Source organism: Equus caballus, chromosome X (assembly GCF_041296265.1).
Source record: "Equus caballus isolate H_3958 breed thoroughbred chromosome X, TB-T2T, whole genome shotgun sequence".
Classification (NCBI taxonomy): Eukaryota; Metazoa; Chordata; class Mammalia; order Perissodactyla; family Equidae; genus Equus; species Equus caballus.
This window is the reverse complement of record NC_091715.1, coordinates 124,883,884-124,909,188: the sequence shown is the minus strand read 5'-3', so window position 1 is coordinate 124,909,188 and position 25,305 is coordinate 124,883,884. Positions and strand designations below refer to the sequence as shown.

Here is a 25,305-nt window from a genome sequence, read left to right as displayed (position 1 = left end):
CTTTGGAAAAATGTCCAGACAGGCTAAATTTTTGTCTTGTCATGTTAATCTTCAAGGGGTGGTTGGCCAACCATGTGAGGATATCTTTCAGGTATCTTCTAGATGAAAGTGAAGTTGTGTAGAGGAGAAAGTCAGGAGCAGAAAGGTATATTTATAGTTTTATGACATGGGAAATTAAACTGTGAAAAACCATGCCTTCTCTTTGGGGCTTCTGAACTAATTGTCAATAATATCATTGCCCTCTCTATTTAAGAAATAGAGAGTTGGCAGTACAAATTACCTAAACCTTAGACACTTTAGTAGCATCAGTCTATCAAGGAAAACCACCTAAGACTAGGGAAAAGTGGATGGAATATCATGTCACTCCTGGAATTGTGGTGGAACTTCCCAATATAACAGTGAGTTCATTTGCACATTTCTGCTAGATTGACTTCAACAAGAATCTGACAGTTCGTTGCAAATTGCAGATTCTATCCAAAATTACGACTAGTTTCGAGTGGTCTTATATGAGGCCTTTCTCATTTATTTGGTTAGTTTTGTTCTCAGGTCTTTTCTGTTTCCTTTTATCTAAATGCATGCTTTTGGGACAGAAAGTCTGTGAGGACAGGTAGCAACAAATACAAAGAACTCACTGGCTTCCACTTGCTGCCTGTGGTATGAGGTAAAGAGAGCAGAAAAGAGAATCTGGGTGCAATAGATTGCAGAGGATCTACAAGAAGGAAATTGTGCTGGACTTGGCCTAAGAAACTGGATCTTAGAAAAATAAATGAAGCCAAAGGATAGGAACTATGTCACTTACATCAGCATTCACATTCCAGGTTCCATACTGCAGAAGGTTACTAGTCTGAGGATGGGGTATTGCTACCTAACCCTAGCTGAGACCTATAAGGTTTCCCTTTCCTTCTAGAGGTTAGGCTGTAATTTCACAGTCTGGCTATATTTCTCACAATTGAATTGTAGGCCTTGGGGAAAAAAGTAAACTCGATAACATAAGGGCAGGCCAAGTAAAAATGAAGATAGAGTGCATTTTTTCTTTAAGAAGATCAGGAAGAAGAGAGACAAGGGATCCAAGTAGTCAGGAAAACATGAAAATAAATCAGAATTACAGTCATAGGCCTTAAATTTTTTTACCTTTTTTATTATTCTATAATTTGCATAATTGTGGTGTTCTATTACTACTATTTAGTAAAATATATTTTTGGTTCCACATAGTAGGTTATGATAAATAATTCTGATTAGAACATAGAATAGAATATTGTGACACCTAGAAAAGGGCTACATCTAATTTGGTATTGCATATGATCAAAAACCATTTTAATCCATCACTATCAATAATCATCCATAGATCTTTTCCTGCTATGAGGTGACAGGAGGAGACTAAGAGTTTTGAGGAGGTGGGTAGAAAGTGATTATCAGAAAGCTCTGCAGAACAAGCGGAAAGGCCTAGCTCATCCCCTGTCTCTCCAAGCCCATGCTCTTCCCAACTCACTACAAAACAAACATGGTTAAGGTGGATCAAGAGTAGTAATATCCGATGTTAGTTTATGCAGCAAGTATTATTCTACTGTCTATGTAGCAATTATTCTACTCTTTTGAGTAATAAAGCATGTCCTATACCAAGGGCCAATATCTAAGTAGGAGGCTAAATAGGGAAATTAGACAAAAAATAAAGCTTATTCTTCTTTGTGAATTCCTGGGGAGAAAAAAATCTCCCAAGCACAATGGGGATAATCTGATTCAATGATGAGGAATTTGGGAGAAAGTTACATAAATTATTAATCATAAGGAATAAAATCAATCTCTCTTTACTTTTCAGACAACAAAACTACTATCAAAATCACTGCCAAGAAAAAGTATGTACAATGAAATTCACTGATAAAGCAACATATTAAGGATATTTTCTAATATTTTATTAGAGAAAAATCTGTGTATCAGACAACCAGTGAAATCATCTGTTGACATTAGTCAGTTGCTCTCTTTGCCTTTTTCTCTAACTTGACTTTAACTCTTGGTTAATCTTGAGTTTTGCAGAGGTCCAAAGTTATTGTTAAAATAATTATTGTTAAAAAGGGTCCAGAATTACTGTTATTGGCCCTTTGGGCAGGGGGCTCAGGAAAGCAGATTCGGGGAGCCTTAGGAGGTTTAATCATCATGGTAAAAACATCAAATACCACAAACCCATTCCATAAGGGAAGGCATTAAGAGAAATGCCTTTGCAGACCACTACAGATCTGGCTCAGGGGTGAGGATCCTGCCCCTTGGGCAAGGGAGCCAGGATGCCTAGATCTATCTCAATTTTCCTGGGAGTAAGAAGAATCTTAGGGTGGCTACTCCATCAAAAGAAGTGACCTGGTCACCTGAGAGCTACAACTTGGACTAGGCACAGATAAGAGGGTAAATTTGATGAGCCTCAAGTTTAGGGCTAGACAGAAGAATCATGAACAAGAGATGGGTTCAGGAGCATAGCACATTCACACACTGTTTCACACATACACCTGCTCACTTTATAGAATGTACAACAAACACAAAGACCTAGATATACTGGCACCAAAGGGATATTTTTCAGTTTAACGGTATAGTAAAAATGAGCTGAAAAGTCATATTCCGTTCGTTACTTTTCACTTCCTTAAAAACTTTAGGAATGGCCCTATTTTATATATCTAGAGTGGAAATGCTTCTTCTAAGCTACCCTAACAGCAACAGTGTAGGTTGGCTGTACATTATCTCTGGTAATAAGAAAATAATATATATTGAAATTCTTAGCTCATATGTATTGGAACAGATTTAGGCCAATTCAGACCAAAAAGGTGAGTAATTTACCTATTAATGTTTAGATGTTATTCTTAGAAGTGTTTGATTTAGGACATGTTTATTTAAAACAAGTGTTTTTCAACCATATGCTGTCATCCAAAACTATGTTTTTTAAACTCAATAGCCCTTTCCTGGTCTGGGCAGTAGGTGGAAAAAATGCATTAAGAAAACTAGATAGTGATGTTTGCATGACATTGTGAATGTACTTAATGCCGCTGAACTGTACACTTTAAAATGTTAAAAATGGTAAATTTTGCATTGTGTGTATTTTCTCACAATAAAAATGCATTAAGAGATTTTGGAATTGGAGTGGAATAAAGTGGCTTTTCCCTGAAGTGGCCCCCAAACCTTCTTTAATGGGTCAGAAGAGAGTATGCTATATACAACAAGGTGTTAACTTTTCTTCGAATGTTTGCCTAAACCAGAACAATCTGAGAGCTAACTTTGGAGATAATTGAGAGCAACAACCACATTATAGAGAATCTGGTGCCCAAATGCCAGGATATCAAACAATGCATAGCTAGAATGCCAAGTATCCGGCCTTTATCGCCACTGAGTTGTATCTACAGCCTTGAGAAGTAGAGTTCCTGTGGAAGGTACACACTCTTGGTCTGCTTGTCCTGAGGGTAACAACAACTTTAAAACGAATACTATTTTATTATAAGTAAGAGGATTTTTATGTTCCCAAAGTGTATCTGCAATAAACAGGTACAGAGTTTGGCAGGTACAATTTGCATCTACCCCTGCTCTAGTTTAAGCTGTGACGGTGAGCACAATTAACCACTGAGAAAATGGTCATTCAAGTCTGGTCCCTGGCTTTCTACTTCAGCTCATACTGAAGGAGACCCAAACTTCCCTCCACTGCTCAGCCTTCTGGCTCCTTGAGTCCCAGTTCTAGCTCAACTCTTTTATTCTACCGAAATTAATGTGTTTCTTTACTTCTTGAGCTGTCCTCTGCCTCCCTATCCAACACAGTTTGCACTGGTAATCTCTTTTGGACCCAAAGCCTGTTCATTTTTCCTAAATCATCAGTGCTAATTGTTGCCTATCAATTAAACTTTGACAAGTAGCTGTAGTCATTTGCATATATAAACACAGTCAATTGAAAGAGGAAGGCAGCAACAGGCAGGCCACAGAGCCCACAGGCTGACCCCTCCACTGTGGGGCTTTATTTTTCACCCTCACCTCCTAGCTAAACAGATGCCTAAGTAAAAGGAGGCTATCTCCACCAAGGCACATAAATGTTTTGACTGCAAATCTGTGTCATGAAATACTTTGATAGAGGTAATCTGGTCTGTATTTTAAAGAAATATTGCTTGGATCATAAACACAGTCTTACTTCTTGCCAGAGCATTTGTTTTCTATAAGCCTAGACACCGTCTTGGCTATTTTATTTTTAACCAGGAAGCCATTTATCCTCAACAATAAATGCTGAAAATAAAAGCTCCAAGGGATTTTGAATTAAAAGGAATCTTATTCAAAGAATATCTCACAGCCATAAAGAATAAATCAACTTGAAATTAACCTGATGGTCTAAATAGATCCTTTCCTATATTCTCTCTATACACCATAGCTGGATTCTAGCTGTGCACTGTTTGATATAAGGAATTAAAGGTTAGTCCCTGTCCCTAAAATAGAATAAATTCATACGTGATTTCCCTTGTATCCCTGCTCGCCTCCTTTCCAGGTAACTTCTGAAGAATTGAGCAGTATAATTCACAATATAATGACCTGGGTTGTGGCTGCAGTGACCAATGTATTATACCCAGCCATCACAAAATATGAAGAAAGATTGCGAAATAGTACATACCCAATGCCTGACGATTCCACCGTCTCTTCAGATAGTCCAAGTTGCTATAGCACATGCAGCGAAAAATTGCTGTATGAAACACGTGAGACATTTCAGGCAAAGCCCTGTGCAAAGGCAGCAGACAAGGTAATAGAGCAACCGGCGGCACCTTTAAAACCATCTTCTGCCCATAAAGAAAGAATCGTTGTGGGAAAAACATATCACAGGGAAGAAAAACCTAAAGCCTCTGAACCTAAATATAATGAGACCTCTGAAGCCCCCAAGTGTAAAATCTGTAAATCTGATAGTCACCTTTTCGCACCAATTAAAACAGGTGCAAAGAAATCTAAAGATGCTACCACTGAACCAGATGGCTTAGAACGCCCACTGTCTTCTGATGATAAAGCAAAAGCCGTAAATGAGATGCAGGAGTTAAAGAATGTTTTTGTTAACTGTAAAAATCAACTGAAAGAGGAAACTAAGTTGATTTTAGAAAATGTTTATCATGAAATGGTGTCTGAATTAACCCAGACCATCCCCACCCTTTCCTCTGTTACTGCCAAAGCTTTGGTTGACCAAACTGACACTGACAAAGGAGACTTGCTCTCCAACGTTGATATCTCCTCAGCAGCTGCTGAAATTATAGAAAACGTGCTTGAGAAGCTACAGGCTGCAGTTGAGAAAAAATGTACGGAGGTATTTTCACAAGAAAACTTGTCAGTTCACTTTAAATCAGACTTAACAGCCAGTGGAGAACATTTCATTTCTCCAAAAGAAAAAACTTCAAAAGCTTCATTGGCTTATACTTTGGAGAACATGAATGATATTGCAGAGGATATGGTTCATGTGATTTTAGAAAAGCTGATGGCTCTTGCATCTTCTACACAAAATGAACTTGCTCATCTTGAAATCTCAACTGAACCTGCTTATCAGCAGCACAGGAAAGATCCAACAACTACGTTCCTTCAAAGAGCCAGCAAAAGGAAATTCAGTGCTGAACCCCATGCAGCCAATTTGATTGGCAAAGAAGAGATACAAAATTTAGTGTCAAATATTTTTTCCCAGTCCTCTCTGGTTGGTTATATAGAGGAAGCAATCAGCACTATACTAGGTTATGTACAAATTGGACTTAATAATGAAAGGCTCATTGCAACTGAAGAAACAGTGATCATCCTTCAGCTACTTGATGATATCTTGGCTCAGCTACCTCGGAAACCACAGAAGACAGATGTCCAAAAGAGAAGACACCCCAGACTGAGCAGTCCCTCCAGCACTGAAGAAAAGAACAGACTTGCCAGCACTAGAGTAGCTAATGGTCCTAGACATGGATGTCCACTTCTACCAATTAATGTTCCTGTCATGGTCCTTTATTCTGAAGACAAAAATGAAGAAATAGACAAAATTGTGGAAAATGTACTGATTCCATCTATCAAAGATGAAAAAGCAAAATTACAAGAACAGGTTCCTGATCACTGGTTGACAAGGGAAAATGCTGGTTTTGAGTACAAAAGAAATATGAACTTACTTACGAAGGCTGCTTATCAAGGCAACGTAGCATTTCACGATTGGGAATTAAAGAGTGACCTTCCAATGTTTAATACTAAGGACCTTTTTAAGGACAAACCATGTTTGAATAAAGACATTTTGCTTTTCAGCCAAGATGAAAAGCATCAAATACAAAAATCCTCAGAAAATATAATTACAAGTATTTTAGCCCAGATCCTCGAAGACATATCTTCTGGGCCCTCTAGTCACATAGATTATAAAAACAGGAAAGAAGCTTCACTTCTTACCTCAGGAAAGCCACAAGATCTGTCATATCAACAATGGATGGACCAGATGTTCTCTGTGTCAGAAATCCATACAGTAGCTCAAGAAATTGTAGATGCTGTATTAAAAATACTTCACATAGCTTCTAGTCACATTTTCAGATATTCAGCAGTACATCAAACTTCTCTAGATGATGCTGATGTACCAAAGAAAGAGCCATTAGAAATATGGTTTGAGAGTAAAAAGGAGATGAAATTTTTATCTGCACTTGACATAGACCCTACAAAACATCCCTGGTTAGAACCTAGAGGAAGTGAATCAGCATCCGAACCTGTAGTTCACATTAATGATAAGATCATTGATACAATTTTTAAGAAGCTGAACTCATTTATTTGCCCCAAATTGCAAAATTACTTCAAACCAGAAAGCCATGCTGCCCATTTTAAGCCTGCACCTGGCAAGAAATCTTTGTTTCACTCTCACCTTAGTGCTTACACCACTAAGGTGGTAAAAATTGTTTTGGATGCTATCCAGAAAGAACTGAAATACAACAAGAAGAATCTAAATGTTAGGAAGAGTGGCCTTCCCAAGAACTTTACAGAAACAGGATGTTTTGCTGACACTGAACAGGTATTAGACTCTGTTGTCACAAAGCTAAATAACGACATTATGACAAGTTCATTAGCCACTTGTATTTGTGAGGTATTAAGTGGAAATACAGATAAAAGCAATGTTCTACTCTCTGCAGATAAGCTAAGGTCTAAAATCTCACATGGAACTGCTGACATTGATCAACAAAAACTTTTGCCTTCTCATTGTCCTCATTTGCAAGGGGAAGTCCACAAACGTACCAGGTCACAAGTATTAGATAGAATTCGAGATACCTTATATGACATGTTATGTAAGCTCATAGGAGACCATCTAAATTCTCCCCTGTCTGATGAGCAAAACAGAGAGTGGATCAATGAGAATTTGAGAACAACCACTACATTGCAGTCTAATATTCAGCTCATGTCTCATACAATTCTAGAAGATATCATTACAAAATTATGTAGTGGTGAGATGGATTGCATTTTCACAAATCCAGAATTTAAAGCTGTCTCAGAGTATGTTGATACTGACAGCCTATCATTTACTTTGCTTATTGACGAAATGAGCAGATGCTCTGACATAATCTCCAGCATGGTGTCCAGTGTGATCCAGCCAGGTAGTCAAGAGGTGACTAACAATACAGGAAAAATTGCTGCTCCCAAAACAAGGACCACACAAGAAAAGCATCCAAATAAACTGAAAGTCAGGGCTTCAGATATCCTTGAAATGGTTTTTGCTAAATTAGAAGGGTTTGCCCATAGAAATTTAGAAACTTTGGGCACTATAATCAATAGAAATAAAAAGAGCAAAAAGACATACTGGGAAAGTGAAAGTACCAACATTTGTGCTAACACACACAAAAAACGACTGCAGTCTGCTTTATATGTGCATGCAAAGAAAGTGTCAAGTACTATTTTGAAGGCTGTTCAAACTGAATTAAATGTGAGCTTGCCAGATTTGGAAACATGTATAAGCAAGCCACTACAAGAGAAAAAAATGCTTAAGAATCTAGTCAATTTAATTTTAGATGCAGTGCCAACAGATATGTTTAATGAAACTGAGCCAGAAGAGAAAGGCATTGAAAATTACCGATATAGGCCAATCTATGGAAATTTTCTTCCTGGAGGAGCTGACCCGGAGTCATATCTAGAAGACCCTGCAGATACAGAGAAAGAAAGTGCTGGAGAAGAAAGACCACCAAAAGAAGAAACTAAATCAGATTGTTTTAAGCAACAGGAACTAGAAAGAACATTAAAAATGTTTGAAGTAGAACTCAAAGAGGCACAAAAGTCCCCACTTGTGCCCATTATAAGAAATATTTTGAATGAAATTTTTCAGAATGATTTAGTTGCTCAATTAAACCTGCTTCCTCTCCCCCAGTACCATTTATATGACATTCCTCATGCTGGTGATGAGCCGGTTGCTCAAATACCTGTTCAATCCCTGGATAACATAACGGATTCATTAGTGTCTGAAGCAGATGTCGCTGTTGTTGCAGATAATGTTGTTAGAAGCATATTTCAAAAACTTTATTCTGCTGTCATGACAGATGGAAATGCAAATGAAAATAGGTATAACACTATCACCTTTCCAGCAAATTTCTCTCTTCCTGAACATGCCAGTGGAGGAGAGTCTTCTGTTTATTCTACCATACTGGACAGAAATCCATGTACACTTCAGTCCACATTCAGTTTTAGTAAACTGACCAAAATAAATGTAGTTGAAGATATTATACAGTTAGTATTAACAAGTTTAGAAACATTTACTATTTCGAAAGTAAAAGCTCTCTTTTGTCCCCATATCAATTTCACAGTTCCAATGGCTTTACCTTTACAGCAGGCTGAGACTGCTTTAAGCCAGCCGTGGTTATCAACCAAAGATTCATATTGTGATGAGCAATTTTCCTATTGCTCAGTGGATTGTAATAAATCAGGAAAGACTACCTCAATATGTCAACTGACTGCCTCTAAATTAAATATGTATGCAACAGAAGTGGCTAGACAAATTTTACAAGGGATCAAACATAAGTTAGATAAAGAACTAAAAAGTTCATTAACTCATCATGTTGTGGTTTCTGAAAGTATTCCAAGTCAGATTGTTAACACAGTGTTAGATATTGTGTCTACTAAAGGCAAATATGAAAAAAACATATTTCACAGAGAGATTGATACAGGTTGGTCAGAAGATATTGTTGAAAAGCTGTTCAATAAAAGTGATTATCGAAAAAAACTTCAATTTCAAATACTAGATACCATTGAGGGTATCTTAAGTGACATCTGTGAGAAAACACTAGATGAGCATAATCTCCCACTTGTTGCATCCACTCTTAAACGTAATGAAATTGGGAGACATTTAGAAGCAAACTCTGAACTGGACCCCAACTGTGCAAATAAGGCTATTCCAACGCTTTTAGTTTCTAAATCGTGTGTTGCTATGATTTCCAATGATATGGTGAATATTGTTCTTCAAAATCTCACTTATGCTGTCATGCTTGGCATAAATGCAAAGGATTCTATTTCTCCAAGATTGCCCTTGACATTTTGTGGTGCACTTCCCAAAGCAGAGTGTCAACAATCTCCTGTTAAGAACTCAATGAATAAAAGGAAAAGGGAGAGATTTCTATTTGCAAGAAAAGGAAGAAACGTACAGCTGAAATCAGCTTATTCTGATGATAATCAGACAACTATATTTAAGAAACAAGACACCAAGCAATCTGCTCCTGACCCATGTGAGGAAGATGCTCACTTCATTACTAAAACTATTTTGAATAGATTGAAATCTTTTGCCACAGAAAGAATAGATTTGATACTTACTCTTGATACTCAGACTAGAGGAAAACCATATATTGGTCCAAAATTTCCAAATTGTAAACAAGATGACAGCATATTTCTTGAATCAAACCAAATGCCATCAGATGTGACTATCCTGAAAATATCAACAGCTAAAACCATTCTCAGTCAAGAGGTCACAGATGACACATTAGCTAATTACAAGGGAAAACATGGACCTGCAATTCATATATCAGAAGCTAGCCTTAAGGAATATGCTGACATAATCGCCAGTACCATTTTGATGCTTATAAAAAATGATGTAGACCTAGAAATCCAAAAGATGAATTCATATCCAAACAATGCTTCATCCCAAGCAAACATCATTGTGAGTGAAACTGTCAACAACATCTTAAAGAGTTTACAAGATAAAATATCTTTAAAGGCGAGTAGTTCTTACTCAAAGCAGAACTCCAGCCTTTTTACACAACCAGCTGTACAAAATGAAATATTGCCAGGTCAAAGAAAGGTGGAAGACAACACTGAGCTGTCTCTCTTTTCAGAATACCCAGATCAAAACCAAATTATATCAGAAGCAGAATATCTGAGAATGGTTTTGGAAGAAATATTTAGAAATGTAGAATCTGGACAGAAAAAAACAACTGCTTTGTTAAGTGCAGTTAAGGAAATTTTGAAGAAGATATATCGAAGGGTAATGGAAGACGTAGACAACAGGCCTCCGTTTAACGAACTCCCCTACTTTACATCTGATTCTAAAATTAAAGTAGCAGCAGCAACACGAAAAACAGCCTTGCAGTCACATATAAGCAGTGCTGCAAATGACACAGTTGAAAGTGTTTTCAGAAAAATGTTCTCTATAGTTACGACATGCTTATGTGAAAACAATGAGACCAGGGGAGAATTGGACGCATCTGGCAGTGATGAATTACAAATGAATCCATCGTGCTTTAGGGGGCTGAAACAAGCAGAAACAAGAAGTATTCTCCCTGATCATGTGATACCTCAAGTTTATCCTTACACAGACATTAGAAGTGTCACTTCATCGGAAAACATCTTATTGCAATTTTCCCCATTGCAAGTGGGTGAAGAATTGGTCCAAATGGTTCTCAAAAAGATCACAAATTTTGCTTTACTGAGTCTAGAAGAGAGTTTGTCCCCTAAAGTTCAGTCTGATGAAATTCGATCTCTGAGGCCAAGCAGTTATAAAGTTAGTCCCAAGGGCAGCCCTATGGCAAGTTTTAGAACAAATTTTATAAGAAAATCAAAAGTTACTTCTTTGCCTAAATTTAAAACAAAACCACAGCAAGGACCTAGTGGTGCTAAAGCCAAAAGCAAGACCAAGTTAGGTCCTGAAGAGAAAACTCTAAGAGGCAGCTGGTCCAAGACTGCCATTGGGCTGCCACACCAGCTATCAACAGCAGATGCCAAAAACCCCTTGGTGAGAACAAAACTTCCCACTGCAGAACTAAAAATGTATGCCAAGGATATAGTAAGCAATATTCTGGAAACAATTGTGAATGAATTTCAAAATGTGAGGCACAACGGAGCATTGGTAAATGTAAATGCTTTACCTTCTGATCAAATTGTGACAGCAAGTGAAATAGTTAACGCAGTTTTGCAAGGATTATATGCTACAAAGAACAACAATTTGGCCAACCCAATAAAAGGCTCATACTCAGACCTCAAATTTTCACAGAGCAATTTTAGTACAATCTCTCTTGCAAATCCAGAAACCCATTTCTCTTTGGAGAATGTTTCTCCAAAGATAAAGAAAATCTTTCCTAAAGAGGATATTTTTAAACAAATGTTTGATAAATGGCAAACAGAATCAAGTGACATGGAAAATGAAAAATATAAGCTACTAATGATAGCTGAGACTGTCTTGAATGAAATTTCAATGAAAGCAAAAGAATTAGAACAATCTGTTTCATTTTTAAGTTTGTCACCTCTTGGGGCTTGTGAAAGCAGGTACCATAACTTTAAAAGAGCTGCATCTAGAGCTGAGTGTTCCCAAGCTCAGATTAATATATTTGGCCAGGAAATTGTTGAAAAGCTATTTGGAAAACTAGAGTTGTGCTTCTTGGCTCAAATGTTCATAACAGATAGTAAAGAAACGTTAGAAAACAAGAAAGAAACTACTGCTAGAAGTAAATGTGGTTCCCTAAGAACAAAGAGCCCCAACAATGTATCCACCTATAACACAAAGTTGAAAGACCAAAAATTAGGGGGCACTAGCCACCAAATCGCTCAAGATATCATGGAAGGGGTTCTGAACATCTTTGAGTCATTTGCAGACCTACAGTTTAAACATGTCTTTACATATGCTTTTACTGAAATTGTGAAAATACCTATTGAAAACTTTTTTGGTGTCCAACAGAAACCATTAATGAAAACAATTTTGCCCAAGTTACAACCCTTAAATAAGTTTCCTGATGAATCTAAATCAAGTAGTATGATTTCCCAGGAAAACACACAGAATACCCTTCAACAGCTTCACTCATTTCATTCAGAATTGCTTACATATACTGCTAGTACTGTCAATAACATGCTTGGTATAATTAAGAACAAGCTAGACAAAGAAAAATGCCAAGTGGAACCATCTTTGATTAGTGTTTTTGAAGAAAACATTGTAGCAAGTCAGATCATCAGCACACTGATGGACCAATGTACTCACGTCTACGAGTTGATGATCAAAAGCTATCTAAAGGAGAATCTGTGCCAAGGAGCCGAAAACGCCTACAATGCTAACTGGCCTGAATTTGCAACTGGGATGGGAATGTCCACTTCAAAGTCAAAGGGAGTTAGCTGCAGGGATGATCCTCCACAAATCCCTGGCTTTCTGTTTTATTCAGAGGAAGATATGAAAATAAAGGACAAGTCTTCCTCAAAGATACCTTTGTATGTCAGATACTCTGCAGGAGATAGAACTAAAACTACAGAGCCAATGGAAGGGCTTGAATCAGAACTTAAACCATCATATTCTAGAAGTGAAACCCAATGCCTCAGCCACTTTGATCAAGCCCTGGAAGGAAACAGCTCTCTCCCAAAAGGCAGTGTCTTACAAAAACCATCTCAGAAATCCAGTGACTCTGTACAAGCAGCACTAGAGCACCCCATGTCCTTCAGAGAAATGGAAGAAGGTGAAAATCAAAGAGTGCTTCACTATGAGCCCCCCAAATCAATTGTTAAGCCAAACCAAATACAGACAACCATTTCTCCACTCAAAATATGTTTAGCTGCAGAAAACATCGTCAATACCATGCTGCTGACTTACGGCCTTTCAAGTCAAACCCCACACACTAATGAAAGTACAGAAACAATGAGGCCATTTTTTGTATCAAAGGCAAGGCCTTCATCTGTAATGTCTGAAGAACAAAAAGATGAGGAAAGCTTACTTAAAATGTGGGGGAAAGGAATCAGCTATAAAACCGGAGAAAAAAACAAAAGCCTTGGAGCAAGTGGAGCAGATTTCACCTTACTGGAAAAGAGGAAAAGTAGGTACCCAAAGTTAGAGAAAATAGTAACTCTTGAAGAGGTTGAAGTCATTGCTTTTTCAGATCAGGAACTGGGACCACATGAAATCTATCTAGTAGCAAGATATGTTACTACATCTGTAGTCACACATTTCAAGAACTTCGAAACAAGAGGTGAGTGAGGGATGACTTATAAAGAGTTGGCATCATTTTAGAGGGAAAAAGTCAATGATAATTTTAAGAATTTTGTTTTTAACCCTCACATCCAAGAAGCTGCATTCACTGCTTCTCCGAAAATAGCCTTGGATTTGGGGTGGCTGTTTATCTACTTGTGTAGTTTGTCAACTGGTCAATATGCTAAAATGAAAAAAATGTTACATATTTACATAATTTTTATTTGAAGGAGCATTGTTCAGTTTGCCCTATGTGCAGATGAGATTAAATGGGCACAATTTAAAGTTGGATATTTTGGTTGGGCATGAGATATGACTATGAAATGATGAGACTGGTTGTCTGGTTTGGGACATACAACTGCTCTAAAGGCAGTTCCCAAACAGAAGTTCCAAGAGGGTTTTTTTAAGTTCTTTTAAAAAAACTTCTTACATTATAGTTAAACCTCATGCATAGTTAATTGACTGTAATGAGCCAACTTCTTTTTGAGGTATGCAGTTAAAGTCTTTGTGCATATTGATGATAGAGTTTATAAGAAGGGTGGTCTTACACTTCATGTTCTATTGTTCATGTTCCACCGTTCTGATTTAAATTCTTTATAGGAATAATACTCTAAACCCATGCTTACAAATACAATATCTGCACTCCCTTTCTATAAATGTTTACATGCATATATTGGGTTGAACCATATGAAATAGCCATTTTTGTATGTCAAAAACTCAAACATCAGCAGTTTCATTTGGTTCAATTTACTATATACTGTATAGTCCCAAACTGGATAATTAGCTGAACAGCCGAAAATGTTTTCAAGAATTACATGAGGTCTCTAGATATCACTGGAGTCATTCTAGGGCATTGCAGCACTAAAGCTGGAAACCACTTCTCTGCCCCAGGATTTCCAGCTTCTTAAAGCAACATAGCTATCCAAGGAAGAAACCAGCACTTAGAGATTTGAATTCTACTGGGCTATTTTCTTAACTTCTCAGCTGAAATAAGTTCCACAGGTGGGAAATAGAGTTGAAGAAAACCTAGTTCCTTTCTCGATGAGGTTTTTCTATTTCATGAGTGAGGTACACCCAAGGTGGAGTTCACATATAAAATATTTCCAAGATTTTGAATGGTCATCGTTTTTCCTTAATGCATGTTTAAAATAGTAATGCTTTCTGTTTTAAGGTCCTCTTGATGAAAAAGTATCTATTGCTTCCACACTGTTAAGGAAGAAATATGAATCAAAACAGCCTCTAAGAAGCACAAACAGTGATTCTTCACTTAAACAGTTTTGTGAACATCTCGCTGAATTGGTTATTTTCTATATAATTTCAAGCATTTCTGATTGCACTGAAGATGGTGGAACAAAACAAAACTCACTAGAAAACCAAGATGCAACATTTAGCAAGGTTATTTTAGTTTATTCCGAAGTGTTTGAGAGTCGGTCAATTTCTATCAGAGGGCTTGCATTAAGCATTTCTGAAATCATTATTCAAATCCTTTGCAATAATGACATTTTAAAGGCAGACATTACACAACAAATGGTTTCTATGAAAACAAAATATATTTACTGTGCAAGAACAGCTACGGCTGACTTTGACAATCTCTTTCAAGATCTCAAGGTAGGAGTGATCCATGTTCTGTGCAAAGAAATAGGAATAAATCATCAGCCTGACAGTAATGGAGGAAACAAATCACTTTCCATGCTTAAAAGCCATAGTTTGCCCATTCACAACAAAACCAAAACAATGAAAAGACAGACAGGCCCCAGAGGTTGGAAATCAGCTCCTACTCACCGAATTAATCAAGTGGTACAGAAAAATAAACTAAATTCTCTGGCATGTAAGTTAGACACTCTGGTTGGTAGCCTAAAAACTCATGAATCTAAAGAAGTGGTCAATAAAGTTTTCAATATTGTTTTCGACTTGTTTTCGCCCGATGAATGCCCAAATTGGGATATGGATTCTGGTAAAACAGCAAGAAAAACGTTCCTATCTTCAAATATCCAGCAAAGTCATAGAATACCTAGAAATGACCTAGGGCTCTCCCCAAAATCAGTTTTTCTTCTGAATGCTGTGTGTGAGAAACTTATTAGAACACTTTTGGAAGAATGTACAACCAACAGCTTCCTTACAAATGGTACGTTTTCTGATGAAATACCGGCAGAACATCAACTGTTCAACATACTTCAAAATGTAGAGGATTTTTGCAGGGGAACAATGGACTATGGCTCACCATTTGAAGGATATGACATGTTAGACCTTTGGGAAAATCTGGCAGAAATAAATCAAGAATCTATGCTTAGTATTATTTCCCATAGCTTGGTAAAATCCTTAATGGAAAAACTGTCACATGGTGTAGAGCAACCTCCCGGAAGTCCACCATTTACAAACAAGCATTTAACGTACAGGACAAGAGAGAGACTTCCTAGTTTCCCAAAAGCACAAAGACCAGAATTAAAAGAATCAAGGCACGATAAAGTCTCTGTAAGATTCATGAATTATGACAGCAAGCCTTTGATAGGGCCATTGAATAATCTCAGGGTGGTTCGCTCCAAAATGCAAGCCCCATTTGGTAAGCAATTTTCAGGAAAATTTGCTTGTCTACCTCCTCTTCAAAAACCAGGTAAAAAGCAGGTCAATACAGCAACCCTTCTTAACATGCAACCTCCAGGAGGCATGAGCACTGGAGTTTACTCTGCCACATTTCTGGAGGAAATAATTGCAGACATTTTTCTCAATCTCTCTACCTCACTGCAGGGCAAAAATGTAAACATCACTGAAGCCCAGCTCAATGAGATGAATGTATTAGATGTCAACTCTGTGGTGAATGAGTTTAAAAATGCCCGAGTCACTGTTTTACGGGGTGTTGAAGAAAGGATATATTTTCCACCAATCTATAAAGAAACTGTTAGTAAGATTGTTGACTCCGTTTATAATGATGTTTCATGGGAATATACATTAAAAGTTACCTGTGGCAGTCATCTGGCACAGGCTACCACCTCAATAGCAGAACAGATAACTAATGGCATATTGAAAGAGAGTGTAGACTACCAACTCCCGTTGTGCTTTGTAGGGAAGCTCATGCCCAATTCATATTACCCTCTCAAAGCTGAAAATATACTACAGAAACTTCAAAACAACCTGAGAGAACTTAATTACCAAGGTCTACATTCACAAGCTATACTACCGTGTTATCACACTCACTTTTAGAAGATGTCATCAGAAAGCTGTTAGCTCAGCTCGTTTCTCCACCCAGCGAGGCTTCCTGCTTGGGAAAGAAATATTTAATGACTTCGGATTTTAATGAGATATCCACCTGTATAATAGATCAGATTTTGTTAGCCATTTCAAAGCATAAGATTTGGCTCACTAAATATGATTATCAACATCTATATACAGAAAAAAACCTTCAAAATATGGTGGAGTCTGTTTATAATAATATTTTGCAGATGTCTGACTCTCTTGTATCAATACAGAAAAGTATACTAAGCCAAAGCCCGATTATGGTTGACCGAATGGCCAGTCTCATTATTCAAGAGATTATTGAAAATCATCTTCAACCATTCTTGTGTGGAGCGGGCTTACCTCGTTTAATGACTCCATTGGATGAAATATCAAATATGGTTACAGAGGTTCTCAATGAAGTCACAGAGTCACACAGACCCCAGAAGCCATCATCATTAGGCATGGACTTTTATCCTAATGCATTTGTAGAAGAAATTGTTGTCAGACTGTTACCAAAGATCTTCAATCGAAGATATAACACTGAGCGTGAACTGGATAAAATGACCCCCAAAATAATAAACTCAATTAATGACCATTTTAACAAAGCTAAAATCTGCATTCTTCGTGATGGCCAAGAGCAGTCTTTCACAACTGTAGATATAGACACTGTGGATGAACTTGTTAATTCAGTTTATGAGAATGTTCTGAAACAACATGAGCTGGCCCCTGAGGTTGATAATAAAAAACTCATAGACAGTGATATTTTGGCAGAAAATATTACCAATTTAATTGTAGCAGCTATTTCTGATTATCTTTTTCATCCGCTGTTTTCTGGGGATTTGTCAGCTTCTACCTATGCTACTTTAACAGCAGAGAACACTATTCAGAACCTCTTTAGTGGCATCAGTGAATCTACCAAGCCAAGCCAGCATTTATCTCCATATAACACCTTACTGCCCTACACATTTTTAGAAGACATAATCAGAGAACTATTATCTAGAATCTTTCCTTCTGTATCTAACATGGTTCCATACAGTGAAACTGCAAAAGATAGATCAGGAATTAATTGCAGTGAAATCTCTTCAAAGCTAATCAGTGATATTAGGATGAAAGTTTCCCAACATGAAATTCGATTTTCAAAAGATGAAGAAACCAAATCTGTTTACTCAGAGGAGTATGCTCAGTATCTCGTTGATTCTGTATTCAGAAGTATCTTACAAAACTCTGGGTCTCAAGAAGCAGTTGAGCATGATATCATAAGCAGTAACAGTGTTCTTATTGATAGAATAGCAGGTTTTACTATTAAAAATATCTGTCAACAACATCTCCATCCATTTGTGTATGGCAGCACATTACTTCCTTCATCATACACATACTTTGATGATGTGAGAAGGCAACATTTTTTTGCAAGTGTTTACTCCTCATCATTTTTGGAAGATGTGATCTCTGGGGTTTTAGGCAACATATTCCACAGGGTGTTAGGTATTGTGCAAACAAAATCAATAAGAGATTCAGAAAAAGAACTGCTGGAAACAGCAGAAAAACTCATATATTTGATAACAGAAGAATTCTCAAAAGCTCAAGTTAGCATCCTAGAAAATACTGTGGAACAACTGTGTTTGCCACGAGTAGACAGAGACATAGTAATCGAAATTATTGACATGGCATATAGCAAAGTTTTACAAGAATATGAACTGGAACCTGATAAGGACTTTCTCAGTGACACAAAAACATTGGCAGAGAAGGTAACTAAAATTATCCTGACTGAAGTTTTTGCTTTCCAAATTCACCCAGATTTCATTGCACACCTGCCTTTTAAATCATATTCAAAACTCAATGCCGATGTTTTGATAAAGAGAGTTCATTATGCTATTAGTAAATCAAGACTCAGAAGACAGACTTGTACGAGATATACCACCATATTATCACACACACATTTGGAAAAAATTGTCACTCAGGTTTTATCTCAGATAAGTCCTTTGAACTGCAGTGATGAAGAACCAGACCTTTTGCAGTCAGAGTTCAGCAACACAGTTGTGAGACTGATCGATGAAGTCAAATCAATAATTTCTAAACATGCAATATGCATTATTAAACATGGAAATGAAAAACAAAATGTGATTTCAGGAAAAGATGTCCAGGCTATGGTTGATGCCATTTATGCTGATATTTCTCATTCAAATCTATACCAGTCTCTTACAAAAGATAAAAAAGGCATAAGTAATATACCTGTTACAAAAATAGCAAGTTATATAATAAAAGAAATATTTAACCATCATCTTGAGTTATTTTTATCTGGAGATAAAGCTCTTCCCTCAGGTACAGTGGATCAAACCTCTCAACAGAGAGCAATAGATCCTAAACAAAGAGAATTATCTTTCATTGTGAATTCAGCTGTCTTTTTGGAGGAAGTAATTTCTGAGCTTTTATGCAAAATCCTTTATGTATTCTCACATAATGTCGTGGCTGCCGAAAACCCACATAAAGCAGAAGTCTACATTACTGACATTGTTACAACATTAGTAAAATCAATTGTGCTGGAGTTCACCACATCAGAGATTTTAGTTTCAGATCACTTGGATGAAAATCTTTATTTTTCAGAAGGCTATAATGAAATGGTTACAAAAATTGTCAACCTAATTTATGAAAAAATATTAGATGATTATAAATCTCTGGTTCATATTTATAGAGCTATACAAAGTGATGCTGTCAGCTATGGAAAAATAATATATCATTTGCTGTTAGGGGAAATTTATGACTATCAAGTGGAGTCATTAGTTTCGGGAGAATTAGCAACTTCTTCCTATTCCTCCCTCCAAGAGGAGAACATCATCAGAAATGTGCTCGACACCATCAATGATGATAGCCACGTCTTGCCATCATGCATCACTGTATTGCCCCATGCCCTTTTAGAAGATGTGATTTACAAGCTTCTTGCATATATATTCCCTTCATCTGAGACTGAAACTGAGCTAAATGAGGAAGAGGTGCCACCAGATTATGAGTTTGTGAATGCAGCTTCAAACCTGACTGAAGAAATTATAACAGAAATTTCAGAACATGAGATTAGACTTGCCGCAGCAGAGGAAAATGTAGAAAATATGCAATTGGGAGCAACTGAGAACTTCATTGATTCCATATGTAATAATATTATGAAAAAGTTTAAATTCAAAGATGAAGCACAGAAAGATACATGCAAAAAGGGAGGCTCATTCCTCAGGAGGATAGCTGGTTTCATTATGAAGGAAATTGTGGACCACCATCTGCAGCCATTTTTATGTGATGAAGAATCATCTCCCAATGACTTACCCAAAAATGACCAAGTCATTGAACCCTGGAATCCCAGTAAAGAAAAACTACAGTCCTTCCCACAGTCTTCTGTGTATTCTGCTACATTTTTGGAAGATGTCATAATTGACCTTGTTCACAAATTTTGTAATCTTCCAAGTATTGCTGAAAATCCTAAGGACAAAGAGATATCAGAAAGAGACTTCATGGGTACAGCTATAAAATTTGCCAACGCCTTGATAGGGGAGTTTAGGAAAAGTGAAATTAAAGTTTTAGCAAATGCTGAAGAAATGTTTTTGTTTCCACCAATAGATAAAGAGACAGTCAATAAAGTATCTGATTCTGTGTATGACGAGGTCATAGAAATATATGGATCTAACAATGTTCAGAAAGATGATAGAAGTGACGTTGTTATAGAGATGATTGCTGCTTTAGCCAAGAAGGCAATCTCTGCTTTCAAGATTCAACCACTTTTTTGGGGAGACTGGTCTTCTACCTTGTTCTCATTTCTAGCTGTGGATGACATCATCCAAAGATTTCAACACCTACCATATAAAACCTTTACAAGGAAAAATGGAAGCTTTAAGGGGAACCCAGTTTCTTCTGTAGAACAATCATCTATGCTTACTTCTCTAACTTCAGGCCTGAAAGACAAAATGGAAACTTTGGAAATAGGTAGAGGAGCATTTAACGGAAAAGAGAATTTCAAAAAGGAGGAGACATCAATGAAGACAGGAAGCATCCATGAGCCAATCTTTGCCACTATAACTAGCATTACAAAGAGCAAAGTAACTACCCTAGGATCAGAGTTAGCTGAAAGTGTGGCGAATAAAAAGAAAGGGGATGAAAAGAAAAGGGAAAGTCTAATTGGAAAAGGTAATGAGAAGGTACCAAAAGTTACCAGTGCAAAAAGTAAAGATACTCAGGGTCCAGATGTGTGTACAGCACTTATAAAGAATGAAATCAAGAAGAAAGATAGCTTGGCTAGAAAAGACAAGAAAAGGCAAGGTGATGCGGTGTACAAATGTCTTTCACCAGCTACCAATGATACAAAAGAGAAGGTTGTCTTGGAACCAGATTTTAAAATAGATGATAAAAAGAAGAGTGACAAGAAAAGAGAAAGTTCATTAGAAAAAGAGGATAAACCTTTTGAATTACCATCTCTGAAATCCAAGGTGAGAAATCGAGAGATCCAAGGGAAGATGAGAGATTCTCCAGCTTACAGAGTTCCATATGACAAACAGATCTTGCATCCTAAACATGTCCAAAATGTCACTGAAAGCATTGACAGAAATGTTTTAGAAATATCTTCTATCCAAGAACCAGTAGATAATTCAAAATCCCAAAATCCTCTAGGCGATAAAGCAGCATCTGTAACTCAAGCAGATGGCAAGGATTTTGCACAGCCTGCTTCAAGGAATTCAGCTAAACAAAATGCTCCTGAAAAAGAGGACGAGAATGAGAAAAGTAAAGATAAAGAGATTAAAAGTAAACCTAGTAAACCAGACAATCCTCAGAACCCGCCAGAAAATAACCCCGGGATTTTCCCTGCTAACTTTTTAGAAGTTATCTCTGAAATAGTTAAATTGATTTTTTCTTCCTCACCAGGTATAGATGATACATGTCAAAATGTAACCAATAATGTAAATCAGGCTGAGCTCTATGACACAGCTATGAAACCGACTGACTCCCTCTTAAAGGAGGTTTCAGATGCTCAAATTAAAGTAGTAAACCCAGATCAAGGAAGTCAGCTCCTCTCACCTGCTGATAAAGTTTCCTCACTTCATAAAGTAACTCTCAGGCAAAAAGAACCATCTGTGGATAAAGCACCTCCCGAGAAAAAATTAATTATGGATAAAATACCACCCATGCATAAAATGGCACCTGCAACTAAAACACCTTCTTCAGATGAGGCATCTTTTATGGATAAAATACCATCAATCGATAAAACGTTAGTCAATAAGATTGCTCACTCTTCTATATGCAATATTTTCCAGGAATATAGATCTCAAGATTCCATTTGTAAGGACATAAGTAGCAATGGTGAAAATTTAGCAAGAAAGCTAGCTAATGCAGTAATAGAAGAAATTTTTCAGCATCAGCTAAATTTGCCACTTTATGATGAGGTTCCAGCTTCAGTATGTTTGCCTCTAGAATCTAAGGGGGTTATGAAAAAGGTTCATAAAGTGGTCCAAACAGCCTGCAAAGAATGTCAAACATCATCGCCATATACCATAATGCTGCCTTACGAATTTTTAGAAAGTATAATTTCTTCTCTTCTATCAAAAATTTTCTCAACGGTAGCCAACACAAAAGCAGAAATATCTGAGGATAATTTGTACCCAGAACTGGATTTCCTTCAAATGAAATTAGTAAGTACAATTATGACAGAGATCTCCAACGATGAAGATATGACTATAGAGTATGTAGAATCCTTACATCCTAATGATTATGAAATTATTCAAGTAGTGGTTCAGACTATTTATAATAATCTCTTGCCACAATTTGGAACTCAAGAGTGCATACGAAATTGTGTCAAGAGTGGTTGCAAAATCCTTTCAGAAACCATAGTTAATTTAGTTGTTCAGGAAGTAGCTGGCAATCAGTTGCAGAACTATTTTTCTGGAGAGCTAACACCACATCAATGTACAGAAGTTGACAATGTTGTTGAAAATATCCTTAAAGATGTTATCCAAACCGCTGAAATTCCCCAGTCTCAGCCATCATGGGCTTACAAACTGCCTTTCAACATAATGGAAGAAATTGCTATAAATTTTTTGTCAAAGCTTTTATTTGTGTTTCCAAAAGCAGATAAGGAACAAAACAATTCTCTAAATTCTCAAATGCAAAAAATAATCTCAAAAATCTTAAATTCATTCCAAGAATATATCTCTAAAAGTCATATTACAGTAGTACCAGAGGCCACAGAATCACCCACTGTATCTTTAGCAGACAGTGCAACTATTGAAAAAGTAGTTACTTCTGTCTATAACAGTGTTTTAAAGCGCTCTGGCTCCCATAGTTCAATGTATAAAGATTTAATGGGTAGGAGCAATGTCCTCTCTGATACAATAGGATTTTTAATGGTGAAGGAAATTTCCAATTCAGAATTTCATCCTCTAGTAGAGGAAGAAGCATCAAGTTTCGAGTTAGTTCTGGAAGCTGTCAAAATTACGGAAAAAGTCGTTAAGATTATCGATGACCTCAAGTTGAAGAAAAAGCCTTCATCTGAAAAAGAGGCTGTGTTAGATGCCAGGATTTTAGAAGAAACACTGGCCTTCTTCTTGGCTAAACTAATAAAGTTGCCAAGTGCCTCAAGCAAAGATGCTAAAAACTTATCAAAGCCTGAGTTAAAAAATATTGCATCTCAATTGGCAAAATCTGTGGCAGCTGAAATTTCCAGAAACAACATTAGCGTTGTAACTGCTAATCCTGAAGAAAAGTTTTTAAGTCCAGAAAGTATAGAAATGATTTCTCAGATGGCTGATTCTGTTTATAATCATGTACTACAACAATCTGGAACACACGAAGAACTTTATTATAACATGAAAGGTGCAAACAATGTCTTCCGTAAAGAGGTCGCTTCTTTAATTATCAGTAAAGTTTTAAATTTTCCGGTAGAAACAATTAGCCCAAAAGACTCATGTGCTGTTCTCTTTGGCGATCTGGACATTGGTCGAATTGTTGAAAAGGTGCATGGGAATACTGTTACAATGAAACGTGAGCTAGAGCAAAAAGCGTTAGATCAAGATTTAAGTGAGGAGGAATTTCCAATTAAAATAATTCCTCACCATAAGAAACGACCAATCAATATTGATCCAGACATTGTTGCAGAACACTTAGGTGTTATTTCTATAAAAACCCAATCTCTTGAGAAACTGCAGATGGAGTGCTTAGCTAGAACTGGACATAGCATCGAAGCACTGAGAAGAATGTCAGCAAGGGGGAGCAGTTACTCGAAAGACGTCCCTGATGCTGGAAAGAGAAAGAGAGAAAAGCGCATCTCTTTGGATGAGGCCGGACGACTGAATGTAAAGCCCTTGGAGGTTAGTGTAAAAGGCAGTGGTGAAAAGAAATGAATAGTTAGTGAGGATTGGTTGTCCTTCTGTGATTTCTTTCCTCCAGTAGGTCTATGGGAATGCATTTGTAAAATATAGTCAATTTTCTCTTGCCCAGCCCAGTAGAATTGGACACTCTGATTCATCCGATACAATTCTCTGCTTTCCTGGGACTTATCCCACCAGCAGTGTGGCTCAGTGTAAAGGGGGCAGGCTAGTTTCCACTAGGCAGTCAGACTGAACTGCCATTTCTTGAAGAATGGGAATACAGGGAAATACCCTTAACAGCAAATAGGACTGATAAGAATTGTAGTCCTCATTTGGCAACTGGGAAGAAATGCAATTTTTACGATCCTCACAGTTCTTTCATAGATATACTATATGGGTCCAAAAGGGCCAGTTAGAATATCAGCTAAACCAGCCTCTATTAGAGATTGAAATCCTCAAACTTAAGGCTCCATAGTAGTATTGTTTTTACTTAGAACATTCATCAACAAACATTATGCTGCAAACTCTTCAGAGTTCGTTTCTTCTTATTTCACTTTCACTACATAATACTTCCTAGTTTGCCATACTCTTACATCCTCAGGACATCCCAGTTTCTTTCCTATACGACCCTTGTACTCAACCCAGTTGTCTTCATGCTGCTATTTTTATGAACTAGATCCTCTGCATCCCCTATTTGGGCTCCAAATGTACTTAAATAATGGGGCCTCGAAATGCCAAAACATTGTCCTTGCACAGTGCAATTATTGAAAAAGCAGGCAGTTCTGTTTACTGATCTTAGGGCATAAGGGCATAGGGATGGTCTTGCCAGGAGATGGAGTTACACTCATGCAGCCCCATGTTCTCATTTAATACCAAATCCCCTAGGGATAAATGAGCCTCTTGCACTGGTGATGTGCACTCACACTAGGGATGTAGCCTGTGGCTTACGAACTGAGCAAAGTTCTATAGAACCAACGTGCCTGGAGCATAAGCCTAGGAGCATGTTTTCCTTAGCATTATTTTCCAACCCATTGAACTAAGTCTCAGAGCTGGTGAAGACATTGATAGGTACTTTTTTTAAGTCTCAGATACTGAGATTGTCATAGACACTGATGGATTCTCCTTGATCTTTAGTTTCTTGGTCCAGATGAAGGTCCTTTCCAGCTCTAAAATGTCCTTTTCTCCTTGGGTTCCAAAAATGACATTAGCATTTACTTAGTAGTCTTCATTTGTATATAAGTAATTCCTTGAGCACAAGGTCTATATGTCTAAACTGTAGAATGTTATCCCCAAGTCATTACTTCTTAATCATCTGCAGAAATATCTATTGGTTCTTCTTCTTGGTTACATGCTGTCTTCTCT

At 37.2% G+C, this 25,305-nt stretch overlaps 1 protein-coding gene and 1 long non-coding RNA gene across 2 annotated transcripts in view; one reads left to right on the top strand and one right to left on the bottom strand.

Moving 5' to 3' along the window:
• The window catches only part of LOC138921946 (uncharacterized), a 92,934-nt gene extending 75,832 nt beyond the window's left edge, over positions 1-17,102 (bottom strand). The window contains exons 1-3 of the long non-coding RNA XR_011434970.1: positions 16,970-17,102; positions 16,589-16,649; positions 14,954-15,022 (exon numbers count right to left, since the gene is read on the bottom strand). This is a non-coding gene — a long non-coding RNA (uncharacterized lncRNA). The remainder of the gene's footprint in view (positions 1-14,953; positions 15,023-16,588; positions 16,650-16,969) is intronic.
• Positions 1-25,305, top strand: part of FSIP2L (fibrous sheath interacting protein 2 like) — a 79,779-nt gene that overhangs the window by 40,978 nt on the left and 13,496 nt on the right. Inside the window, 4 exon segments of the mRNA XM_023633559.2 lie at positions 1,817-1,853; positions 4,499-13,397; positions 14,568-16,535; positions 16,538-23,943. Of these exon segments, the coding sequence (XP_023489327.2) occupies positions 1,817-1,853; positions 4,499-13,397; positions 14,568-16,535; positions 16,538-23,943 (18,310 nt within the window).